This window comes from Vulpes vulpes, chromosome 14, assembly GCF_048418805.1.
Source record: "Vulpes vulpes isolate BD-2025 chromosome 14, VulVul3, whole genome shotgun sequence".
NCBI classification, from domain to species: Eukaryota; Metazoa; Chordata; class Mammalia; order Carnivora; family Canidae; genus Vulpes; species Vulpes vulpes.
The window spans coordinates 119381058-119406528 of NC_132793.1; the positions used below are offsets into that span (position 1 = coordinate 119381058).

The window sequence follows — 25471 nt, forward strand, 5'->3', positions numbered from 1 at the left end:
GCCCCCACTCTGTGCCAGACTCAGTGCTGGGGGTACAAAGATAAGTAGGGTAGGCATTAGCCCTGGAGGTGCTCCCTGAGTCCTGACAACTGGTGGGGTGTCCAGGGAGCCCCTCTTGGGACTGGAGCTGAGTCAAAGGGATGGCACAACAGGGTTCCCTTCCAACAGACGGAAGAACAGGGCAGAGGCAGTAAAAGAGGTACGAACACAGTGAGACAAGTGCAGGCAGACATTGCAGGCAGGGAAACCACATGCTCAGAGGTTCAGAGCAGACAAGAACACAGCTTGTTCAGTATTCTCAGAGGGAACAGAGAATGTGGGGTGATGGGCAGAGGAAGGGGGGGCATGGTGGGGCCTGGTCTAGGGAGCTGGAGAGGTCTATCATTTAATTTCTACCCCTGGTCCTCGAGAGCTTCAAAGCAGGAGCACTCTGTGGTCCCGTTTGCCTTCTAGAACAAACTGCTGGAAGCCCCGCCAGGCTTGTTCAACCCTCAGCACAACCCAAGGAGGGAGCCCCATCCCCATTTCATAGACAAAGAAACTGACCACAAAGAGGTGGAGCGCTGTGCTGGGGGTAGGGGGGGGGGGCATGCAGAAAGTGCTGGTGCTATGACTCAAACATAGGGACTGACCACAGATCCCGGATTTTGGTGACCAGGCTGTAAAGTTAAGATAAAATAATCGGGTGGCATCCATTCAAATATAAAATGGACCTTTGACCCATACATTCTACTTCTGGAACTCTACCCCACAAAAATAAAGGGTCAGGTGATAAAGATGGAAATGTATCTTCTGGGTGGCATGTTTGTAACTGCAAAGGAACCCGAACATGTTTGTACAAGCATTAAAACCATGTAAGAACCACCTCAAACCGCTAAGAGTGGTTATTTCATGATTTTAAGAGCAAGATTTCAAGACCTGCTTAATTCAAGATTTTAAGACCCACTGGCTAGCAGGTCAATTTTTGCTTTAAATACTTCAGTGTACTTGGAATTGTTTCCAGCAAGCTACATGTATTTCTAATCTTATTAGTAAGCTATTATATAGCACATGAGGGACTTTTTTTTAGCTACTGAATATTTAAATATAAAGTGTATATCTACTATTAGATGTACAGTCTGATTGAAGCCATTTACAAATATGCCCCTAAAAATACTTGAAGGAAATAGATTTATTTAATCCTATTAAAACTGAAAAGGTGACACTCAGTAACACTGTTCATCTCCTGTGTTTTTCAAATATGAGAGAGGCATTTACTTTCCTAATAAAATTTAGAATCAACAGGAATATGATGAGGTGTTTGTCAAGAAGTTTATGTACTGGCTCCCATTACATAAAAATTCATTTAGCTCTTTATCTGGCAAATTTACACATATTCAAGAAACCTCTCTTTTTACTATAGGTTTACTTTTTTAACCTAAAGTACCTGTTCATTATCTTTAAAATTAGAAATACATCAACTTTTATGCAAAAGGAAGTTATCAGAGATACAAAGAATAAAAATGATCCGTAATCACACTACGTAAAGCAACGTCCCATATCCAGCACGATGACAATGTATCTTTGCTCTGTAAACTGCTTGTCAATTAATTTACTGCGAGCCAATTTCCATGGCAAGTAAGTAGGATCGTTTTTGTCATTCTTAATGGTGGCACACATTGTACTGCATAAGTGGCCCATAACTATGTTGCCCAATACTTGAATGTTGAACAATTGGGCTTTTGTTTCATTTTGGGTCAGTTTTGGTCGCTCGCATAAACAACACTGGAGTGAACATCCTCCCCACACACCCCACATCTCTGCCTGTTTGCTCAGGGCAAATTCCTATAGAAACACAGGGCAGGAGCAGCTTTCTTCACTGAGCGTGTATCAGATTTTTAACCAGAAATTAATGAGAAAAAAAGTGAAGAAAACCAGAAGGCCTCCACACTAGCTATGTGCTCAAGGTGGGCTTTGCAGCCCTGGGGCAGCTTCCTCACACCCTATAAGGCACCATCTGCCTCTTGGCTGCTGATTACCAGTTCATTCCTCTCATCTGCCAGGAGGGTATTTCTGTCCTCCAGCTTCCGTATCACCGAGTTCAGCTCAGCAATTTTTAGCTGGAATCGCCGCACATCTCGCTCGTCCATATGTTGATCCTAAAAAAAAGGCAAGATACAAATGTGCTTTGAAGAAGCTTAAATGACTCCAAGCACTCCCAGAGAACCCACAGGACGTGACAGCGAGCTCCTCATCGGGAGGCCCGACACCACACGGGGCTCCCTGAAGTTCAGCCACATAGATGACACCCCAGGCCATGACAGGGACTTGTGGGAAGACTTCACCTCAAAGTGACAAGACTTCAAGACCCTCCAATGGCTCCTCAACAGCCAAATGTAGTCTCTGGGGACCTTCATGTCTGAACCCTTGTCCACTGTGCCTCTCTTACAAAGGCACATCATGGATGTGCTAGGACATTCTTCAAGACCCACTGGGCCCAATCTTGCTGGTCACTGAAATGCCAGCACCTCATACTGATGTCTGAACAGAGCATACACGACAGACTTTCAACCCTTTGGTGAATGAGTGAATGTATGAATGAATGAGTACATGCTGCTTCAGCCTCGACTGTGCAGGTTAAGCACCAAGCTGTTGCCCCCAAAGCCCCTTCCGGCTGGCTAGGCCCCTATCCATTTTTCAGGACTCTGACTTCAAGACTGGGCCCCTTTCCTCACTCCTACTGCACACCTGACACTGTCTTCATTTTTTTCTTGTCCACTGAGCTCAAGACCACTGGAGGCAAAAGCAGCCAGATGCTCACCTCTTATCCCCAGGCCTAACACTGGGCCTTGCACATAGTGAATGCCAGCCAGTTTGGAGAGGGATGGACAGATGGACGGATGGAAGGCAGGGAGGGTGAGAGGAGGCAGGCAGGCAAGGTGACCAGAAGGATGACCAACAGATAGAAAGAAGAACAGGTGGTGGTCAGCCATGAGGCTCCGGTGGCTTGCACCTGCCACCATCCCCCTCACCTGGACGCCCATGAGCTCAGCCATGTCCCCTATCCCGGGGGGGAGCTCTCTCTTTGGGCTGCTGTGGTACCGTTCTGCCTCCTTGACCTGAACCAACTGCTCATCCAAAGCCTCCTTCTGAAGGAGTAGCTTCTGGGTCTGACCAGTCTGTACGCCAAGTTCCTTCTCCAAGGCCAGAATCACACGGTCTTTCCCTCTGATCTCGTCCATCTGCAAAAGAGAAAGAAAAAGCAATCAATCTAGGGATTCGCGACCAGGAAGATCTCTCCCTCGTTGGCCTGAGGCCCAGGAAAAGGATGAAGCAGGACCACAGACCTGGGTCAGCGGAGCCCAGAAAACTCGGGACAGAGGGAGATCACAGAGCACAGCCCAGGTCCTGCTGCCCTGAGCACAGAGGAGCAGCAAAATTATGGGTTCAGTGACTTATATGGCCAACTAGACACTTACTGGTGAGATATATCTATGCTCACGTCTCTCTCACCTGAATGAAAGGAAATAAAACCCTGACCTCCAGGCCCCCCCAGCCGCCTCACCTCCACAGCTGAGCTTCTTCACAGAATTGGTGGGTCTCATCTCCTACTCACTCCCCAAGCCTCTCCTGTCTGGTCACAGCCCCTACTTCTCTACCAAAATATCTCTTGCTAAGGTTTTCAATGCTCCCTGGGACCCCAAACCCACAGGACAACTTTTTTTCTGTCCTCCATCCTCCTCACCAGCATCTGACCCTGCCACCCATTCCCTGGCCCGTGAGCCTCTCCCACCCCTCCAACCCTCTGCAGTGACTTCTTGGTTTCTATCTTACTGACTCACCTTGCTCTGGCCACCATTAAAGTCTGGAGTTTCCAAGGCTTGGCCCTCTCCCCAGTCGTACCCTTGTCCCAGGCAGCCATCTCCTCACCCATGACATTAACTTCCCCATACACAGCTGACACCCCAACCTATTCCCCAGGTCCTGACTTATCTTGGAGCACCAGAATCATAGAACAGGTTACTTGATGTCTCTGCTGGAGTCTCTACAGGACCTTAGCCTCTCTACATGCAAACCTCAAAGTCGTCCCCAGTTTGCCCAGCATTCCCCAGAGGAAACCAAGCACAAAGAAGCTTACAGAAGAGCAAGCTTTGGCCCTAGGCCATACGCTTCATCTGATTCCAGACACAAAGCCAACAGCTGGGAAACTGCCTCAGTAAGGGTGCTGTCCTAGGGTGTCACCCCCCCACCCCCACCCCACCAAATCCATGTCCTTCCTAGAACCTGAGAATATAATGTCATTTGGAAAAGTGTTGCTGATATAATCAGTAGGAGGAGGTCACACAGGAGCAGGGTGGCCCTCCTGACAGCATCCTTAGAAGAGAGGAAGAGGGTCACCTGGGTGTTTCAGTGGTTGGGCTTCTGCCTTCAGCTCAGGGTGTGATCCCGGGGTCACAGGATCAAGTCCTGCATTGGGCTCCCTGCAAGGAGTGTGCTTCTCCCTCTGCCTGTGTCTCTGCCTCTCTCTGTGTGTGTCTCTCATGAATAAATAAATAAAATCTTTTAAAAAAGGAAGGTGGAGGAGGAGGAGGAGGAGGAGGAGGAGGAGGAGGGGAAGGAGAAGAAGAAGAAGAAGAAGACGACGACGACGAAGAAGAGAGGAGGAGTAGCATGGACACACAGAGAGAAGGCTGGGTGGCGATGGAGGGCAGAGGCTGCAGGGAAGAACCCAGGAGCTCAGGAATGTCGTGGACTGTATACAGCCATGAGGGCCCAGAAGGAGCAAGCACGGCTCCTCCCTATACTCCTCCCCATGCGCCTCCAGACTGACCCCTGGATCTCAGACCTCCCACCTCCAAAAATATAAGCCAATGAATTCCTGATTGCTTTAGCCACCCAGTCTGTGGTCCTTCATTACAGCAGCCCTGGGAAACTGAGGCAGGCTTTTAAAGGGGAATGCCCCCCAACACTGAGGTTTTGTTAATGGACAAAGACTACAAGAGGTTCGGCTACAGTGATTCCTCTATCATCTCGGGATTTAGAAATAAATGCGGTCTGATCTAAGGCACACAGCCAGCTCTGAAAAGAACACCAGTGCTTTACTAAGGGTGGTTTCGACACAATCCCCTATGGATAAAGCCCTTAGGATGGAATATCTGCGGTGTTATTTAATACGTATCTGGGAGGGCCCCCCACGCACGGGCCGGTGTGGAAGCAGCGCAACACAATACTGCCTTGATCAGCCAACCGAAAAGTGATAGCCAGTTGAGATCAACGACTTTGTGGAGTGGAGAAAGCACAGCGTCTGGGGCAAGACGTTAGGATGGGCACACGGCTCCCACAGGCAAGCTGTGTGACCTTGGCCAAGCCACATAACTGCTCTACACCTCAGCCTCTTCACATAGAAAAGGGGACATAGGAATAGCCACCCAAAAGGGGAGCAGAGACAAGCAGGCTGGTGGGGAACCAGGCCACCGGGCCCAGGCCGCCTGCCTTAGAGCCTTGACCCTACTGCTTCCCGGCTCCGTCACCTCGGTCGTGTTCCCTGATTTCCTCCTGCACCTCTGTGTTCTCACCTGTGAAATGGGATAAGAACAGCACACGACTGGGCTGCCTGGGGGACTCAGTGGTTGAGCATCTGCCTTCAGCTCAGGACGTGACCCTGGGGTCCTGGGACCAAGACCTGCATCAGGCTCCCTGCGGGGAGCCTGCTTCTCCCTCTGCCTGTGTCTCTGCCTCTCTCTGTGTGTGTCTCTCATAAATAAACAAAATGTTAAAAAAAAAAAAAAAGCACATGACCAATAGGGAGGGATATTTTGCAAATGAAACATGCTCACATGCAGAAAGCACCCGGCATGGAGCAGGCATTCAGCAGACGCTAGCTCTAGTGAAAGTTGTCCAGCGGCACATAGTAGGTCTCCACAAACAGTAGTACCTGTCCTTCCTAGACTGTCTCCTTTGGGTATTTGGATATTGCGGAAATAAATGAATACAGTAGATGTTTGAATTGTGGTCCTTCAAAAGATATGCCCGTGCCCTCACTTTGGATTCCTGGGACCATGACCTCATTTGGGAAGGGGGTCTTTGCAGACGTAGTTAGGTTAAAGATAGTAAAATGAGGAGATCATCCTGGATTAACTGGGGTGGGCCCTAATAATAATAAATAATATAATTATATGAATATATTATTAATATATTATTTATATTATATTAATACCTATTATAATTATATTATTATTATTATTATTATTATTATTATTATGAGCATCCTTGTAAGAAGAGAGGACAGGGAGATAAAGGAGAAGCCACAGGGAGGAGGCCACGTGGAGATGGAGGAGAGAGGGACGCAGGGCCAGGAGCCCCGGCAGCAGGGAAGGGCGGGAAGGACCCTCCCCTGGACCCCCAGAGGGGCACAACCCTACCGACACATCTGACTGCTGGCCTCCAGACTGTGCTGGAACACACTTCTGTTGTTTTCAGCCACTAAGCTTGTGGCCATTTGTTAAGAAAGCCACAGGGGAAGAAGACCAATGCCCTTCTCACTCAGCACAGTCAGCGTGAATAATTAAAGCCGACTGTGATCTGTACCTCTTCCTGTGACTCGGACACCTCGAGCCCACCCACACACCACCACGGCAAGCAATGCTGGTCAGAGCCCTGCCCTGGCAGCAGACCAAAGTGGGCTCAAAAGCCTCCCCTCCCCCATACACTGTGTGATGTCCCGGCACACAGGCGGGGCCGCCTGTCAGACCCAACCTCAGCCTTCTGTAAGGTGGGGACCCGGAGACCTCTCTAGAACCTACTCGGTCCAGTTGTGGAGATTTAGATTGCAGGGCAGAGCCTGGCATATGACAAGCTGCGACCAACGTTGGCTGCCACCACTCATCTGAGTTAGCTCCTGGTAAACATAAGGCTATCTTGTTTAAGCAGCAGACCATTAAAAACTAATCAAATAATGAGATTATAGAAAGGAGAAATGGTACCAATCCACCCCAAATACCAGGTTTTCATGCAAAATCCTACAGTTCTGGAAAATTCTCTGAGTCACCTTTGAGAGTAAAACGTGTGCTGCCCACCTCCACATCCCCAGCCCTGTGTGACCATCTCCCAGGCCAGCCCAGGGCCAGCCAGGTGGGGCTCCTGAAGCACCTGCCGATGTGCCCGAGGCTCCCCCTGGTGGTGATCCACCGGCAGCTCCCCACCTCAGCAGAACCCCCTCTGAAGGTCTCCCTCCCCCAAGTAGGGAAGAATCAAAAAACAAAACAAAAAAAGAACCCTTGAGGATGCAAAAGACTTGTTGCCACTCCCGATGCCAGTCCAGAAGCAGTAAGAAGTATGTGAAAGGAGTTCATTAATTAAACCACTCACCTGCTTTCATTAATGCAACAAATACTGAGCCCGGTGCCATCAATGGGTACTGGGAAGCCTCTATGAGAAAAACAGACCTGGTTCCCTGCCCTCAGAGCTTCCATTCTAGAGGGGGAGGTAGCCAATAAACATAATAAACAAATCAACCTGCAGTAGATCAGAGAGAGTGCTCAGTGCCAGCAGAAAAAAATAAAGTGCAGGAATCAATAGTGCTGGGGGTGGAGGCGGCAGCGATGTTGCACATTTATGTGTAGGGTCCCCCATAGCACCCAGGCCACATGCTTCTTGCTTTGCACTGGAGCCTAGAATTGGAGCCCCCACCATGCATTACACCAGCTCCTCCCACACAAAGCAGCAGCATTGCAAGCCAGACACTTCTGGAATCCCAAATTCTGCACCAAGATAAGTGCCAATTCTCCCACTTAGCCCAGGCAATGAGCAGAGAGAGGGCTTACACCCATCACTCTGGCAAAGGTTCCTAGGAAATAGTCCCCAGCAGCAGAGATGACATCCAGGAACAAATGGTCAATGCAGAATGTCTTCTGGAGTCGACCTCGGCTAGGTTGCTCTAGTTCCCCAGCCGGCACCCTGAGGTCCCCTGAGGTCTTGCCAAGCTCACACAGCCAAGGGCAGGCACTCCATTTGCTGACTTTGTGTCTGGCTCCCAGGCTGAGCTCTTCACCATCCTGCCCCCTGCCCCCAGGACCCTGACGAGGCCACGAATTCCTCATGTTGAGAATCCCTAACCTGCAACACCTGCGTGTGAAACCATTCCTTCTCCCAGCTTCTGGTCTCAGGGTATGCTTTAGGAGAGGGGTGGGGCCGAAGCCATTGCAGCTCCCAGGGAAGGCCCTGATTGGCTCACACCAGCCACATGTCCTGCCCTCTGGTGGTAACTGGCCCTGGATGGATACATGAGCCAGTCAGAGCCAACGGCCTGGAGGCAACACAGCTAGGACCCCCGCTCTGCTCCTCATTAGGAGACAAAATAGAGCCTTCTCTGGGCTGTGCCTGTGAGGATGGGGGCCTAGCACCGCGGTGGCATCTCACCAGCCCAGTGTGAGCCGCCACAGGCTGAGAATGACGCAGCAGGAGGCAGGGCAGAGCCTGACAAACCAGGATCCCACTTCTTCATCTACAACAGCTGACAGAGGACGGTTCAAGCTGGTTCGAGGCAGAATTTCTGCGACTTGCAACCAAAAGAGCCTGACCCAGAGTTAGGGGAAGCACACCACCTGGGCGATGGCTGTTCCTTCCTTCTCGTGTGCCAGTGTGAGCTCAGTACTACATGCAAACTGACGGGCCATGCTCTCTTGAAGTCTTCCCAAGACCCTCACAGCAGATGGCATTTACCCCATCTTACAGCCAGGTGAGGCCCCGGGCGACGGATGCACCCAGGCTCCAGTTAGCAGCAGAGCCATGATGCAAACGGTCAGCCTCTGCAGAGCCCGCGCCATCCCATGTGCCCCACACCCAGCAGGACATTCGTCCTGGTGAAAATCTTCCTGCGGCCCGCTCCCGAGATGCCCACCAATGTGTGAGTTACTCTGTTAGCTCCACTTCACCCCAGGATTTGGGGAACAAGGAATGAAGCTGAAGCTTCTCCCCCCATACCGGTTCTCACCCTCCTCCTTTGGTGCCTGTGGCCAGTGACTAGTAGGGGCATTCACCCAAACTTCACATCCACCCTAAAAGTCAGAATGAGATCTTATTTGGAAACAGGGGGTGTCTCCACAGATGTGAGGATGATGTAAGTGAAGATGAGGTCAGAGCAGATTAGGGTGGGCCCTGGATCCACTCCCGGTGTCCCTGCCAGAAGGGGACCAGACACAGATGCACAGGGGAGTTGAAGTGGCCTTCAACTGGCAGCAGAGCCCACGATGGCACGGCCACAGCCCGGGAACACCAAGGATTCTTGGCCACCACCAGAAGCTGGAAGAGGTAAGAAGGGACGCTTCCTTGAAAGCTGCAGAGGGAGCATGGTCCCGCTGACCCCTGATTTCAGACTTCCAGCCGTGAGGGAATAAATTCTCCACAACCGTGAGAGAATAAATTCTGGTTTTAAGCTACTGACCTTGCAGTAATTTGTTATGGAAGCCCTGGAAAACTAACAGAGGACCGGGCTGGGATTTATTAGCAGCTGCTGTGCACTCAGTAAAAGGACATTTCCCAGGCCCCTTGCAACTAGGTGAGGCTGAGTAAGTGCTGGCCAAAGAGCTGGAAGGGGAAGTGTATGGAACTTCAGGGAAGACCACGTCCTTCTTCCTCTACCCTCCTACTGTCAACCCAGGATGATGATGTGAGGGCTGGCACTCCACGGGGATGAGGGGCCATGAGGACCAGAGCCACACCCAAAGCCCATTCTGAGGGCAAACCTGGGAGGTACGTGTATCCCTCACTATTCTGTGGAGGCCTGTGGCAGCCCTTTCCAGACTCTGTACATGAGAAATGTCCAGTTTTTAAACCCCAGTGTCCTGGAGGAGTTGTCTATTATGTGCAACCTGGCCAAAGCCTAACTGGTCTAGGAAATGAGTCCAGAAACTAGTGTTACTGCCCCATGTGGACCATAACCGCCTTTTCTGGTTTGCCTCTCTTAAGGGGCATGTTGATGTGTGAGCAGGGCCCAAAGGCCTTCCTGCTTTCCTAATCTGATCCAGCAGACGAAGAAATGAAGCACAGGCCACCCTCCAAACACATTGCCATGAGCAACAGGCTTGCCTGAGGATTTACATTTTCCAAACTGGCGGATAACAGGAGAAATGGACACCTGATCTTGTCACTCAATTCTCCAAGTGGCCCTTTTAAGAGAAAATCACACACACACCGAGGACACCTGAATTGAGGATACTCCTGTTTAGCACTGAAACGGAAACCGGCACCAAATCCTTTGGTGAATTTTGAATCAAGCTCGAGCAGTCCCTGATGCAAATACGTGTTCCTTCCTCATTTTATTTGCCTTAAATATAAACTTCTCCTGCAAGAGAGGAATGTGAGTTCACAGGTCTCCTGTTATGGAAATGATAAACTGGGGCAGGTATGGGATTACTCCCATTTCGGAGGTGAGGCGCCACAGGCTCAGAAATAGTAAGCGACTCAATCGGGCTCACCCAGTGAGCAAGACTGGATTCACACCCAGAGCAGACTTTCTCCAGGGATTCCTGGATAGCTTAGCAGTTGAGCATCTGCCTTCGGCTCAGGGCGTGATCCCAGGGTCCTGGGATCGAGTCCTGCGATGGGCTCCCCACAGGGAGCCTGCTTTTCCCTCTGCCTGTGTCTCTCTCATGAATAAAATCTGGGAGAAAAAAAAAAGCATACTTTCTCCAAAGGCTTCCCTTCCCCTGACATAATGCCTCCTCCACTATCTACACACACAGGAAGAGAAAAGGAGCTGGATATGACCTCTGAAGTCCCCTTCCCTGGACCGCCTTCCTGTTCCACAGAGTGAGACAGCAGGTAAAGAACCACTTCCTGCAATGAGTCTGTCTACAGAAACCCGACAGGGAGAACGGGACACGTTCCTGGGCAATATCACCCGCTGCTCAGCCGTCCATCCTCCCCAGCACTACAGCCAGAGCCCTGGCCCTACGCCCTGCGGTGCAGTTTTAAAACCAAAGTGAGGGCATTTTGTGTTGTGCCCACCCGTGAGTGTCCATCAGGATATAAGACAGGATGCAAGCAAAATGCTTTCCATCATTATCCTGCCACCCGAGCCCTGCATGCATGCGTGCTACGATGAGGTCTGCCAGAGGACATCCTCCAGGGCAAGACACCCCCTTCTGAAATGTGTCATTGACTACAAGTCATCGGAAGGCAGCGTGCCCTTTATAGCTGCATGTGCATGGGAAGTGCAATCATGCACTCCAAATTCAGGGGCAGGGGCCTGGGCACGGGCAGGGGGGTTCAATCGTGCCTGGATACTTCTGTGTGATGGGTACGGAAGGGTTTATTATCTCACCTATACTGTTTGCCAGAAACATTTCATAATTATTTTTACAGAGAGAGAACCAGAGGGAAAGGGAGAGAGAGACCCTCCAGCAGGCTCCACACCCAGCATGGAGCCCCACATGGGGCTCAATCTCACGACCCTGAGATCGTGACCTTAGCTGAAATCAAGAGGGGGATGCTTAACTGAGTCACCCAGGTGCCTGAAACCTTTCATAATTTTAAAACTTTTATTAAAGGGAAGAAAATAAAGTCTCTAGCATTTAACAATGGCAGGTACAACTGTATTTTCATTTAATATTTTATTGGGAATTCATGTAACAAACATCACTATGGCCATTTTAAATTTACAATAAAAATGATCACACTGTGCTCCTACTTCCAGTGTCTTTCCCTCTGCATGCAATGGTCTCTCGTCATTTGACAAACTCCTATTCATCCTTCAAAACCCATGTCACTTCCTCTGTGAAATTACTCCTGGGTTCACATATCATAGTCACCACTTGCTCTTTATTGCTGCCTTCTGAGCTGGCCTGGTCCTACCACTGATCTCCTCACACTGTGATAATCTGTTCATACTTCATCACCTGGGTGACTGTCAGCTCTTTGCCGTCTAGGTTCACAACTTATTCTTTGCAGCTCTGGTGCCTAGGTTAGTGCTGGAACTCAGGCAAATAAATATTCAATGGAAGGAATGACAACTCTACTTTCTCCAGGGTCATCCTGATGGAGTATTTCATCATGGTGGGTGCTGTTTACACCCTCAATATTGCCCTCTTTCTTACTGCCAAACAGCTGTCCATTATATGAACATACCACATTTTATCCATTCCCCAACTGATGGACATTTAGGTTGCTTCCACTTTTTTACCATTACAAAGTGTTGCTGTGATCACATTTGCGACTTTACGTAAACATGTGTTTTCATTTCCCTTGGGTCTCCACCTGGGGGTGGAAGTGCTGGGGCAGCAGGTAAACTGCTATTTTAAGAAACTGCCAAATCATTTTCCGAAGTGCTCAGAGCATTTTATGATCCCAACAGCAGCGTCGGAGCATTCCCACATCTTCCCGAGTATGTTATTGTCTGTTGTTTTTGTTTTGTTTAATTACAGCCATTCTAGTGGGTGTGAAGCAGTATCTAGTTATGATTTGTGTTTCCCTGATGATCAGTGGGGTTGGGCATCTTTTCATACACTTATCTGTCATTTAAGTACATCTTTTTCAAAATATCTTTTTGAATCTTTGCCCATTTTAATTATTTTTCTTATTGCTTCAAAGTTGTTTTTATAATCCAATAGAAGTTGTCAGTGATACATGTGTTGAAAATATCTTCTGATCTGTGCTGTATCTTGTCTTTTATTGATGCCTTTGGATGAACAAAATTTATTTTTTAAATCTTTGGTGTACAACCTTCTCTGAATAGTGCAATTATATGAATAGTGTGTTTGTCTCTTGTCTGAGAAATATTTACCTACCCCAAGATCATGAAAATATTGCTCTGTGTTGTCCTAGCTGCTTCACTGTTCACTTTCTAACATCTAGGTCTATGGTCCGCCTTGAATTAATCTACAGATAGCATGATATGAGGATCACTATTCCTGTTTTATGTTGTTTTTCTTACAGACGTCTGACTACTTTCAACACTGTTTATTGAAAGACCATCCTTTCCTTACTGGACTGAGGTGTTATCTGTTTCCTAAACCAGGTAGCCACATGTGCATAGGTCTGGTTCCAGTGATTTACCCACATATCCTTCAGCCTGTGTTGATAGTAAGCTTGGTTATATGGGAGTATGAGGTTTCTAGTTTTTGCTTGCCTTCAAGGTTGTGACTTTAGGTCTTTTAATTTTTTATATCAAATTTAGAAACTACTTGCCAATGTCTACCAAAAAAAGTCTGCTGGGGTTATGATAGGGATTGTCCTGAATCTATAGATTATGAAAGAAATGATATTGATACAAGGAAAATGGCTTCTCCATACATTAGAACTCCTTTATTTTTTTTCTCAGTCATGTCTTCTAGTTTTCAGGATGGAAATCTTATACAACTTCCATTAAACTTTATTCCTAGGTCATGATGCTCTATTATAAATGGTCTTTTTTAAAGTTCTATTTTCCCATTATTCGTTGCTAGTAAATAGAAGCATAGTTTATTTTTCATATTTTCTTTTCACATAGAGATTTTGATAAATTCACTTACTGATTCTAATAGTTTGTAGAATCTCTTGGATTTTCTCCAACACAATCATAACAACTATGAATACTTTTTTTTCAATCTTTAGAACTTTTCTTTTTATTGTCTTTTGTATTTGAGGTCCTAGCCAGCGCAATGTTGAACAGATGTGATGACAGTAGATATCTTATTCTGTCTTTGAATTAGGAAGTGTTCTATATTTTATCACTATACACAATGTTAATATTTTTTTAATAGAACTCCTTACCAGATTCAGGAAATTCTACTCTATTCATAGTTTACTGAGAGTTTATATTGTGAAGTTGAATTTTATGAAGTGCTTATTCTGTATTAAAATGATCATATGGGTTTTTTTTCTCCTTTATTCTATTACCAGTTAAATTACACTCACTGATTTCTGAATATTAAACCAATCTTTGTAATTCCTAGAATAAACCCAACTTGGCCATAGCTTATCAGCCCTTCTAAATATTGTTGGATTGTATTTGTCAATATTTTATTTAGTACTCTGGTGGCTAGGTTTATAAAGGATACTTTAAACCTTTTCTTGTAGTATCACTGGTTCGGGGATCAGTTATGCTGGCTTTATAAAATGAATTCGAATATGTTCCCAATTTCTCTTTTCTGGAAGAGTCTGTCATTAGTTTTATTTCTTCCTTAAATACTTAGAAGAATTTACCTGAGAAGCTTCTGGGCTTGACCTTTTCATCCTGGGAAAACTATTAATTACAGATTTAATTTCTTGAAGAGCCACAGGACTACTCACATTTTCTATTTCTTATAGTGTCCGTTTGGTTAAGTCATATTTGTTCAAGGAATCTGCCCACTTTACCCAAGTTTGAAGTTCACTGATATATGCGGTTCATAAAGTCCTTGTACTGTCTCTTTAACTTCTGTAGGGCCTGTGGTAGTGCCCCTTTTATATTCCGTATACTAAGGACTTGTCTCTTTGTCCCTTCATTGGTATTCCTCAGGAATTATCAGTTTACCTACTTTAATGAACTTTTGATGTGTTGATTTTCTTTACTGATTTATTTCAGTGATTCCTGCTCTTTAAGGACTTCTCAGAGACTGGTTTGCTGTTCTTTTTCTTTCTTCTTGGGATGGAAGCTCAGATTTTTTATTTTCACTGTTTCTTCCTTTTTGTCTAAAATCTGTTTTACTCTAAAGACTACATTTTAAATCTAAACAGTACATACAAGAAAATGTGTATGTCCCCTTGAAAAGAATGTTATCTGCAGCTGCTAGAATACTGTTTTGTTGGTTTAGGTCCAGTCAGTTCACTGTACTGTTTAAATTTTGCGTATCTTCGTTCATCTATTATCTCTGTGCTCTATCACTTGCTGAGACACAGTGCTACTCTCCAAATATAACTGTGGATTTGTTTCTCCTTTCAGTTTTGATGTTTTTCTTTTGCATGATTTGAAGTTTTGTTATCAAGTGCCATTAAGAATTGACCCCTTTAAAAAAAAAAAAGAATTGACCCCTTTATTATTAAGAATGATCCCTCCTTTTCTTTAGTTTCACTCCTGGCCTTAAGATCTTTGACATGAATACAGATAGACCAGCTTTCCTTTGGTTCGTGTGTGGACATTGTACCTATTATTTCTATCCTTATAATTTTCAGTCTAATCATGTCCTCATAATCAAGATGTGCCTCTTGTAAAATATCACTATTGTTGCTGTCAACGCTACTCTGAGCAGCTTAGCTTACTTGCCTTTTCAACCTTCTGAAGTGTACAGGTTCGAAGTCTGACAGTTGTCCCAAGGGGCAGACTGGTGATGTGCCTGTTGCAGCCCCTCTGTCTGGCCGGCTGTTTCCTAAGTATGGTATGGCTCTGGGAGAGTTCATTCTGCCTTTTTGCCCGGCCTTACTTGGCCTCCCTCATCACCCCAGAACTCCATGAATATTTTAGGGTAAAAACTGACCCATTGTGTGGGATCCTCTAGTCTCCTATTTGTCATGCTGACCCTGAAAGATGGCAAAAAAGCCCTGATCACCTCACTCAGCCCTGCCTGAGTCTCTTTGCTGGGGGAAGCCCAATCCCTAGCCCACACCCAGGATGAGCAAATGCCCCCAAGGGAAGAAAGTGGCTAGTAACTGTCAGTTCATCTGAACAGCTCTCTCTCCTCCCTTTGAAATTTTAACTATTCTAGACCTCAGAACTCCATAGCTCTCCAGTCCTTAAACATAGGTTTGCAATTTATGGTTTTCCCCGGCTGTTGCAACAGAATGGCTGGCCTGTCCCTATAAACTCATCTTACCTGGAGGTATAAATGTGCTCTGGTTCATTAATTAAATGAATAAATAAAGGCCCAGCACTTCACTAAGCTTTCACCGTCCTTTCTTCCAATACCCCTGCCCCTTATCTATTAACCTTATCTTACAGGTGAGGAACTTGTGCATCTGAGCTGTTCCACGCAGTACCAAGGATCCCACACCTAGCAAGAAGAGTTCTAAGCACCCAAAGCCTCTTTGCCACCACGAGAATGGGCAGGGACTTTGTAGAAGCCCAGCGTCTAGAACCACGTCTTTGCTCACTACACAGTGGGTCCTCAGAACTCTGTTTACTGCACACCTATGGGAAGGAAAGGATACATGCAAGCGGGGGAGGAAAGAATGCATGGAGGACAGGATGCACGTGGGCGGGAAGAAAAAGGTGCATGCACGCCAGCTGGGAAGGGGTGCAGGCAGCACGTACCAGCCTGCGGATGTCCCGCTCGCACTCGCGCTTGATGCGGTGCACCTCGTCCTGGTGCGCCTGGTAGGCAGCGCGAAGATCCGCCGCCTTGGTCTTGTCAGCCTGCATGCAGTTGCTGAGCGCCTCCTCTGCTTGTTTGCGCGCAGCCTTGAGCTCCAGGATTTCCTGTTGCAGCCGCAGGCGCTCGCCGTCAAAGGTCCTGCGCGCCTCCTCTCGCGCCTCGGCCAGCAGCGCGGTCTTGACCTTGTCGGCCGCGCCGTCCCGCAGCACATTGAGCGTGGCCTGCAGCCGCTGCAGCTCGCCCTCCTTGATCTTGGCCGTGCGCGCCGCCTCCTGCTCGTGCTGCCGGATGAGCACCTCGCGCAGCGCCTGCAGCTCCTTGGTCTTCTCCTCGTGCAGCTTGGCCCTGAGCTCCGAGATGTAGGCCGTGTGCCGCCGCTGCTCCTGCTCGCGCTCCAGCTTGGCCTCCTGCAGCCGCTCCCGCAGTTTGCCTACCTGCGGCGCGAGCCACGGGAGAGGTGGTCAGGGTTAGAGCTGGGGGAGCCAGCCAGACCCAGCCACCACCTCCCCATGCCCCTTGGTGCTAGAAGGCCCAAGACCCTCCCCAGGCCCCCATGCCCCAATATCCTGCCACCCCCACTGTCATGACTCTCATCCATCCCACCTATTGTTTTACTTCCTACTATATTTCCTACTATTTTCTTGAGAATTTCTCTAGAGGTGGAAAAACATCTGAAGATGCTGGAGAGGGCAGTCAAGCCTTTGACATCTCTTCCAATTTGGAGCTTCACAAGAGAGGACAATTTCTCAGTGATAAAACACAAGACACACAGGCAGAAATCATCTCTCACCAAAGATGAGCATATTTCACGCCAGAAATACCTTTCCAGTGCCCAGGCGTCGGATTGTGGGCTTAGGAAAGATAGAGAGAGAGGCAACCACTCTCATTGAGCTGCCCCCTCACAGGCTGGGGGCTCCAACAGATCCCCCACATTAACTCCTAGGAGCCTTGAGACCGAGATAACGGTTTTGAGGTTGATAGCAACAGCTTAGAGATGGATCCATGACCTGCCTGGGGGTGGGGGGAGGACCTGCTAGGGGACAGAACCAGGCTCACCCCCCCAGGCACCTGGCCCCAGATCCTGGCTCCTCAGGTGCCAGGCTGCCAACCCCACCTGAGCATATTTTTCTAATCAACAAAATTTAAAACATGACTTATAACATGTGCCAAGGGGATATTTTCTTAAAACACTCCAAAATGCATTATTCGATCTTTGCAAGTATCACACAAAACACACACACACACAGCAGGAACCCTTTGCAATCCATTAACTCTCTAAATCATACCAGTCTCCAAAGAATGGAAACCAATTGTATCTCAGGGAAGATAAGTGCTTCCGTGGAAGGTGGCAACAGTTTTCCCAGACCGTGCTGTTGACGGTATACTGATGCGCTAAAATTAATTTCAGGTGAGGAATTTTACAACGTCCCTGGGTATTGATCAACCCTTATTTACAGCAGCGGATAAAGAAGCAAAAGCAGCCCAGGCAAAGACAGAAGATCAGCACCTCCTTGCATCAAATACTTGCAACCACAGAAATAAAATGGGGAACCTTTGGTCCTAGACCCACCCCTCTCCCAGGGGTGGAACTGGGAGTCTTTTCCTAATGGATTGAATGCCAAGGAGCTAGAATTTTAAATATTTAACATGAGTGTCCTTGCAAGGGACTAAATGCTTTTAGCATTGCCCTTTCTAGGAGGCTACACTGTCCTGATTTCCCAGGCTACTGCTGACAGGGATCAGAGTCAGAAGAAGGAGACTGGTCACATCCCCAGCCTGCACTGACAGGTGATACTGAGCCTCGAGACAGTTAATGTTAGGTGTCAACTTGGCAGGGCCAGGGTATCAGGCCATTTGGCCAAACACCAGTGTAAGATGTTGCTGTGAAGGCATTTTTTTTTGGGGGGGGGGGGGGAGGGGGAGATGTGATTCACATTTAAGTTAGCAGAACTTGAGTAAAGGAGGTGACCCTTCATAATATGGGTGGGCCTCACCCAATCAGCTGATGGCCTCCAGAAAAAGCCGAGCTCCTGGATGAGAAAGGAATTCAGCCTCCAGACTGCTTCAGATTCTAGGCAGCAACATCAGCTCTTGCTGAAATTTCCAGCTGCCTGCTCTGGAAGTTCAGATTTGTCAGCCTCTGTGATCATGTGAGCCAACTTCTTAAAAAAATATGTCTCCCTCTCCCTCCCCACCCACATACACACGCACGCACACATTTCCTACTGGTTCTGTGCTTCCCTGAAAAAAACCTGGACTATGCACTCTGAAACAGAACAGCTGCCCATGAGGACTCAGGTGGAGGAAAACCAAAAGTGGATGAGTGGGTAAAGGGAAGTTTTCTCACAGGTTGACAAGGAGGAAAGAATGCGGAAGGGAGCGGAGGTGTGTGCAGGGCAGCCTGGGAGAGGTCGGGCCTGCTGAGACAGGCCAGGCCACACCGGTGTACAGGACAGGGATGCTGACAGAAAAGATGGGATGAAGGGACAAAGCCTTCCTGGGTCCCACCAGCTCTGCCCTGAGGAGCTGAGGGCTGAGCCCAGGGGCCACGACCCAAGTGTAGCAGAGCAAGGCTGGCTTGGACTGGTGTGGACAGAGCACCTGCTCCTTACTCCACTGAACTAAGCAAGTCTAAAAAGCTGCCCGCACTTCACCTGCCAGATGCCTCTGAGCTACTCCCCAGGTCCAGAGGCAGGAGACAGGAGCCCATGCCAGCTGCTCCTCAGCACTGGGCTCCAGATGAGGCAAGAGCAAAGTGACTGGGAGGGACCGCGCCCAGCTAGAGGTGGGGAGGGCAGCCAACGCAGGGAACATCTGAGCCAGCGCCACCTGCAGCTCCAGCTGGATGGGGGAAATCGGCCTCCCCTTGTCTCCTTCCACCCCACTCCTCATCTGATCTATCAGCACTAGCTCCCCATGTCCAGGCCTGGCCGCTTGTCCCACTCCCTGCCACCATCCTGATCCTGCCACCAGACTGTGGCAGCCACCCCCCAACCAATAATGTCCTAGCTTTGCCCCTGCCTACCCCAGACCCAGGTCTCGGCAAGTCAGGGACTGTGCCCCATGGGCCATGGCACCCTCATGGGTGTTTCTGGACACTTGGAACGGTGTAAGAACCATTCCCTTGCTCACTAGCCAACAAGAGCCTTAGGAGTTGGCTCCAAACAGCCTCTGCAAAGCCTTCCCAGGCCCTCTTGCCCCTGCACCGTGTCCTAACATTTCCCATACAACATGGAGCAATGGCACATGGGTTGTTGAATAAATGAATCAAGAGATACATTCAGCACCTGCCTTCAACCTACAGTTCAACAGGGATCCTCTGGGAAAACGATGGCACTTTAACTGTGGCATCAGCAATAATGTTATGCGATCATATAAAAATGTCATTTAAAGGCAACTATAAAGTTTATATCTATGTTTTTCCTGCCAGCCGTAAGCATATTGCTGAATTCTCTGAGAACAGAAGGTCCCCCAGCAGTGACACACGGAAAGCCCTCCCGAGGGGCCACAGGGGTGGCTGGGCTGAGACATCAAGCAGCCAGGGCGTGCCCTGTAGGGAGGCAGCCTGGTGACTGGGAAGCACAGTCCCCGCAGGCCTGGCTCCCAACCCAGTGCCACCACCTACACCTGTGCTGACCCACCGTTAGGGGCTGAGGTGTGTCCCCAAAATCCCCATGTGGAGGTCCCAACCCACAGGACCTAAGAATGTGACTGTATTTGGAGATAAAATCTTAAAAGATGTAATTAAGTCACATGAGGTCACCTGTGTGAGCCCTGATCCATGATGACCGGTGTCCTTAAGAGATCAGGACACAGACACATAGGGAGACGGCCCTGTGAGGACAACAGGCAGAAGATGGGCATCTACACGCCCAGGAGGGAGGCCCCAGAAGAAACCAACCTGCCCACATCTTTATCCACCACTTCCAACCTCCAGAATAAATTTCTTGTTGTTTAAGCCACCAAGTCTGTGGTGCTTTGTGATAGTGGCCCCAGCGAGCTAGCACACCTGGGCAAGTCACCTCTCCTCTCTGACCTTCAGACTGCTCACCCATAAACTGGAGAAAGCCACCCGTGACTTCACAGGGGTCACTGCCAGGGTCAGGAGGCTCTCTAAGGCACCTGGTTTGGCCTGCATACTAGACGCATAATAAATGTCAGCTAACTGTCGAGTGACTGTGACAGGCAGTGCGTGTGTGTGACTGTCTCCTTCAAACAACCCAGGGAGGCAGGCACATCAGAGGACCTCATTTAACAAACGGGAAAATTGAGGCACGGGGTGGTTACATGGCTTGCCCAGAGACCTCAAAGTGAGTGAGGTGGTGGAGGTGGGATGGAGCCCCAGCAGCACGACCCTGGCCTTATGGCTTCCCCAAAACCATGGGGCTGTTGCTACTTCTGAATGGGATCTCTAGCCCCAAGGGATGCCAGCAGGGGAGTCCCTCCTGAGCCACACAATGCATGGACAGGCTGGCACCTCGGACAGCCGTGCTGGCAGGGGGTGACTGCTCCAGGTCTGGAGTCCTGAGTGTCTGGGGAAGTTGGGGGCATGTCTGTCCCCAAGCTCCAGGAGCCTGGCCTTCATGCCCCCCAGGTCCTGGACTCTGCCTCTGCTCTCCATGGTGCTGACCTGAGCAGGGGGCTGGGAGCTGAACACAGCCTGGCCCCTCACTGCTGTGAAGCCCCAGCACTCAACAAGACGGGAACCTATAGCAATTCCCCAGCAGTCCCTCTTGAGGTTCCAGATGCTGGAGGGTTCCAGATGCTCAGGGCCCAGGGATAACCTCCACAACCCCGCCCAGCACAGGCTAGACCCTTGGCCATTGAGGCTGCCCCGGAGCAAGCTCCACCTCCTTCTCCTCTCCCATGGACACCACGATGCCCCCCACAGCTTGGCCTTCAAGCCACCCAAGTGACAACACCAATGGGTCTTTGTGTTGTATCTGTGACATTGAATCTTTAGGACTTTGACCAGTTAGGATTCCTCCACTGTGCCAGGCCGCCTATTGCAGCTGCACTTTGACTGGATGCTATAGTCTGCCTGGCTCCCAACCAGGCGCTGCACTGACCTGCCCCAAAGCTCATTCTCACCCCCGAGAGAGCTCACCTGCCCCATCCCAGACCCAGACTCTACTGAAGCTCTTTAGCAGCCTTACCTCCTAACTCCCACCCACAGGCCCATCAGGTGGCACATCACAACCCCATGTTGCAGGTGAGGGAGGTTATGGCCCGGATAGTGGCATAGCTGCTCTGAGGTCACAGTGAGATGGGATGGGGCCAGGATCAGGACCCAGGTGGTCCCACCACTGCTGTTATAGCCATTTTACCAAGGGGCAAGCTGAGGCTCAGAGGTCAAGTGCCCACCCGCACCCCTAGCTTGGGAAGGCCCTCACCAGGGACCCTGCAGCACCCCCTCTATGGAGCCAGAGCGCCTGCACCCCTCCCACCTTGCTCTTTTCTTGCTGGAACTCGATCTGGATGCTCGTCAACTTGGCCCGAAGCTCCTCATTAGCCATTTGTACGGCGTCAGCCTCCATCTCGGGCTTCTCGCCCTTGTTCCGGCTCTTTTTAGACATACTTCCTCTGGGGTTGAGACACTGAGATCCCGAGGTTCACGCCCACTGGCCAGCAGGTGCCGCTCCAGGCTCCGCCACGCTAACCAGTCGTGCAGGGCTTAGTTCGTCCTCTGCGTCAACCACCATCACTTGGGACCCTGGAGAAGAGGGAGGCCAGGTTAGGAGAGAGAGAGAGAGAGAGAGAGAGAGAGAGAGAGAGAGAGAGGCTGGCCTCATGGCCTGAGCACTCAAACACAACAGCAGCCAACGCTGCCTGAGGCCTCCCTGCCTGGGCCTGGCACCTGCTTGTCCCAGGGAGGCCCCACGATTCACAACACCGACCAAGCACCTCTCACTCACACTGGCTGCCACACAATCTCTCAGAAGCTCGTCAAGGTAGACAGTCTGGGCCCACCCCCCAGAGAAGCTGATCTGCGTCCCTCATAAGCACCCAGGTGATGCTCCCCAGCTGCCAGAGCTTGAGTAGTTCTGGTGTATCTCTGCCCTTCTCAAGAGGAGACCACACCCCCCGAGCAACCTGTAGGCTGCCAGCTGCAGCTGTCAGTGAGCTCTGGTTCCCAAGGATGCTTGCTTCAAAAGGCGGGTCCCTGGGTAGCCCAGAGCTCAGAGCATGAGGTGCGTGGTGGGACTGAGGAATCCAGATGCTCCATCGACACTCCCAGGTGAGTCTGGACTAGGGTCTGAGGACTACACCCTGAAAAGTGTCCTTTTAGAATTCATAAAGTTTGGTGGTTCCCCCTACATGGCCCCCAGACCAGCACAGAACCGGTCACCCTGAGCCACTGGCTCTGTACCCAGTGGCAGTGCCTGTGGTCCCTCCAGGCCTCTATGTCTGCCTGGCCAGGCCCGAGCTGGCTCTCTGGTGGACAGGGGTGTCATGATGAGCTAACAGCCCTGCCAGCACTCACATTCCTCCTGGAGAGGCCTAGGCCTTCATTTGGGAGGGCTGCCCTCCCAGCCCATACAGTGGCAAAGCCCAAGTCCTTAAAATAAGGTCTGGAGTGATAGCTGGTACCACTGTGTCCTGGGTGTGACACCTAGATCACAGCTTATCAATCCATGCACCTGCCCTGCGAGGGGGGTGATGTTGCCCAGGGTTGCAGATGAAGGACTGAGGCCCAGAGAGGCTGAGTGCTAGCAACAGTCACACAGTCACGATGAGGCAACAACATTAAACCGGTCAAGCTCCACAGCCAGACTGGACGGGTGAGTCCAAACCCAGATGCCGAGGCCTGAGCCCTGTGTTAGCCTGACCCCAAGCTGCCCTGTCTCTGACAGCACACCTAGAGTCCCCCAGGCCCCTTGCTCTGCCTTCTTGCTGTTTTCCATATGACAAACCGTGTATGTACTTATTTCTCGTCTGTTTCTCCTACACCAGGATGTGCACTCCAAGCAAGCAGGGCCTGGGTCTATATTCTCTGTGCCTGGCCTCAGAGCTCAGCATGCAGGAGGCACTCCAGCAGCATTTGTTGAATGAGAGAATGAATGAATCAGTGAACGAATGAACGAACAAATGAGTGAAGCACCTACTATGTATCAGGTCCTGTGACAGGAGCTTGGGAGTGTATTGTCCTTGCAGCACCTGGAGAGGTAGGTACAGATATTAGGCCCATCTTAGAGATGAGAAAAAAATCCAGGCACAGAGAGTTTAGTATGCTACCTAAGGCCACAAAGCTGTTAAGTGGTGGCCCTGGGGTTAAACTGCCTTGGGAAAGAATGCACAGTGAAAAGAGAACTTTCCAGCACGGAGGAATGCCAGGATTTGCAGGTGGAACAGAAGGGATGAAATCAGCAAGGAATACCGTAAACAAGAAGCCTGGAGATAGAGGGGAACAAGGAGGACCAGGGAGGCTAAGGGAAGAAGGAGTTCTAGGAGGTGGTCAGGATGAGGATGAGGATGGGGATGGGAAATTGGCCACCAAATTCAGGAATATGCAGCCAGTGGCCTCAGCAGGAGCTTCTTTGTGAGGTGGGAGTCGGGAGGCAGGCAGACATCAGGGAGCTGGAGTGGGGTCTCACGGACGCCGGCACTTCGGGAAAGTGGCAGAGGCTCAATGCCTGGGATGCCCTGGGGCACCAGGATGTCCCATTTGGGAAGGCAGAGGTAGAAGCCAGTTTGACCCCTGCTGAACAGGAGGGTGCGGCGTTTCTCAACACCACGCCTTGAGGGATTATTCAGGGGTAATGAGCATCCCCACTGATTGATTCCAGAAAGGTACATTCTGTCTCCAGTGAGTCTGAACTCCATTTGCTCTGCCGTGACTTATGAGAGCACAACCCATAATTCATTGCTCGCTGCTCTGGCCGGCCTGCCTCTACCGGCACGGCAGCACCCAGAAGCGGCCCGGACCCTGCAGAGTGGGCGGGAAGCACTCGTCAGATCCGGCACCCAGAGCGGGGGAGACTTCCCTCCCTTCTAGTCCACCCTGTGGAACACCTAGGGTAAGGATTAACCAGAGAGATGGCCTCTGTATACACACGGCTGTTCTTCCCAGCAACCCAGCGCTCAGCCAAAGGGACGGTTAAGTAAAGGACAGCAAAGTTGTGACACAGAACCGTAAAGAGAAAAGTGAATGTCACAGGGTCAAAGAACAAATGAGGTTTGTGATCTCAGTTTTTCAGACACAGTTGTTCGCTGTTTCCATTTGGTCACAAATAGTTTTTGCGCACCTGCTGGGCACCAGGTCCTGCACCCCAGGGACACAGCGGTGAGGACCACATGGCCAGGGCTCCCAAACGTTAGCAGTGACTGCCTGAGCGACAGGTGACATTTACCTTCCTCTATATACTCTTTCTGATAAGTCAGATTTTCGCTTTCTGTTCCTGCTTTACAGAAAAAATGATGCCATTTTTCAAAGGAAAGCAAGTTTCAGAAAACCATCTGGATCGAGCTGGGAAAGAGGTAAGAAAGAAGCTGAAGGAAAAGCCTGTGGGCCCTGTCCCCAGTGCAGTGACAGCGTGGTCTGGAGGCTGACTGACTCTCCGGGCACAGCCAGATGCAGCTCCAGCTCCGCCTGAGTCCTTAGGGGCTACCTGCAAGGTAAAGGTGTACCTGACAAGACAAGACACAGGCCACACTCCCCGGGGCACAGCTGACCATTCTGTAGGGTGGCCTCGTCCCCCACCAAAGGCACCCTTCTCAGTAAGTATGTCCTCTTGGCTCACACGTGCCTGACTGGGTGGTTCTGGGAAAGTCACAGAACTTCTCTATAACTCAGTATTCCCACCTGTTTAATGGGATCCGTGGCACAGACCTCACAGGGATGTGTGGGGATTGCCAGGATCCATAGCCATGCTCAGTGAGGTGCTCAGCCCTGTGAAGACACTCCCCAAACAAAACGAAGCTGAATTTATTAGGAGGAGCAGTGCCAGCCTTCCAGTAACCTCCACGAAGATCAAGATAACAGGTGCTAAGACAAGGCACCTCAGGAAGCCACCACATTGAACTGTGGCCCATCTGGGGTCCTGCTGCCACCGCTTCTCAGCAACCCTAGTACAATCTGAAGGTCCATTCCCTCCCCCAGCAGCCGCTCCAAGGGTCACTGAAGATGCCAGGGAGGAAGGGGTAGCAGATGAGGCTTCCGGGCCTCAGGGAGGTCAAGTGCCCACCCAAGGCAGCACAGCACACTGGCTGCAGACCGTGAACCTGGT

General features: G+C 50.0%; 1 protein-coding gene across 5 annotated transcripts in view; it reads right to left on the reverse strand.

Moving 5' to 3' along the window:
* JAKMIP1 (janus kinase and microtubule interacting protein 1) overlaps positions 1–25471 on the reverse strand; it is a 142161-nt gene that overhangs the window by 56277 nt on the left and 60413 nt on the right. For 2 of the 5 annotated variants that reach the window (XM_072737806.1, XM_072737807.1), the window contains exons 2-6: positions 23351–23402; positions 21692–21957; positions 16184–16678; positions 3012–3221; positions 2019–2138 (exon numbers count right to left, since the gene is read on the reverse strand). In XM_072737806.1, the coding sequence (XP_072593907.1) occupies positions 2019–2138; positions 3012–3221; positions 16184–16678; positions 21692–21820 (954 nt within the window). In that variant the 5' untranslated portion in view covers positions 21821–21957; positions 23351–23402. The remainder of the gene's footprint in view (positions 1–2018; positions 2139–3011; positions 3222–16183; positions 16679–21691; positions 21958–23350; positions 23403–25471) is intronic. The other 3 variants (XM_072737805.1, XM_072737808.1, XM_072737809.1) reach the window with 3 other exon arrangements.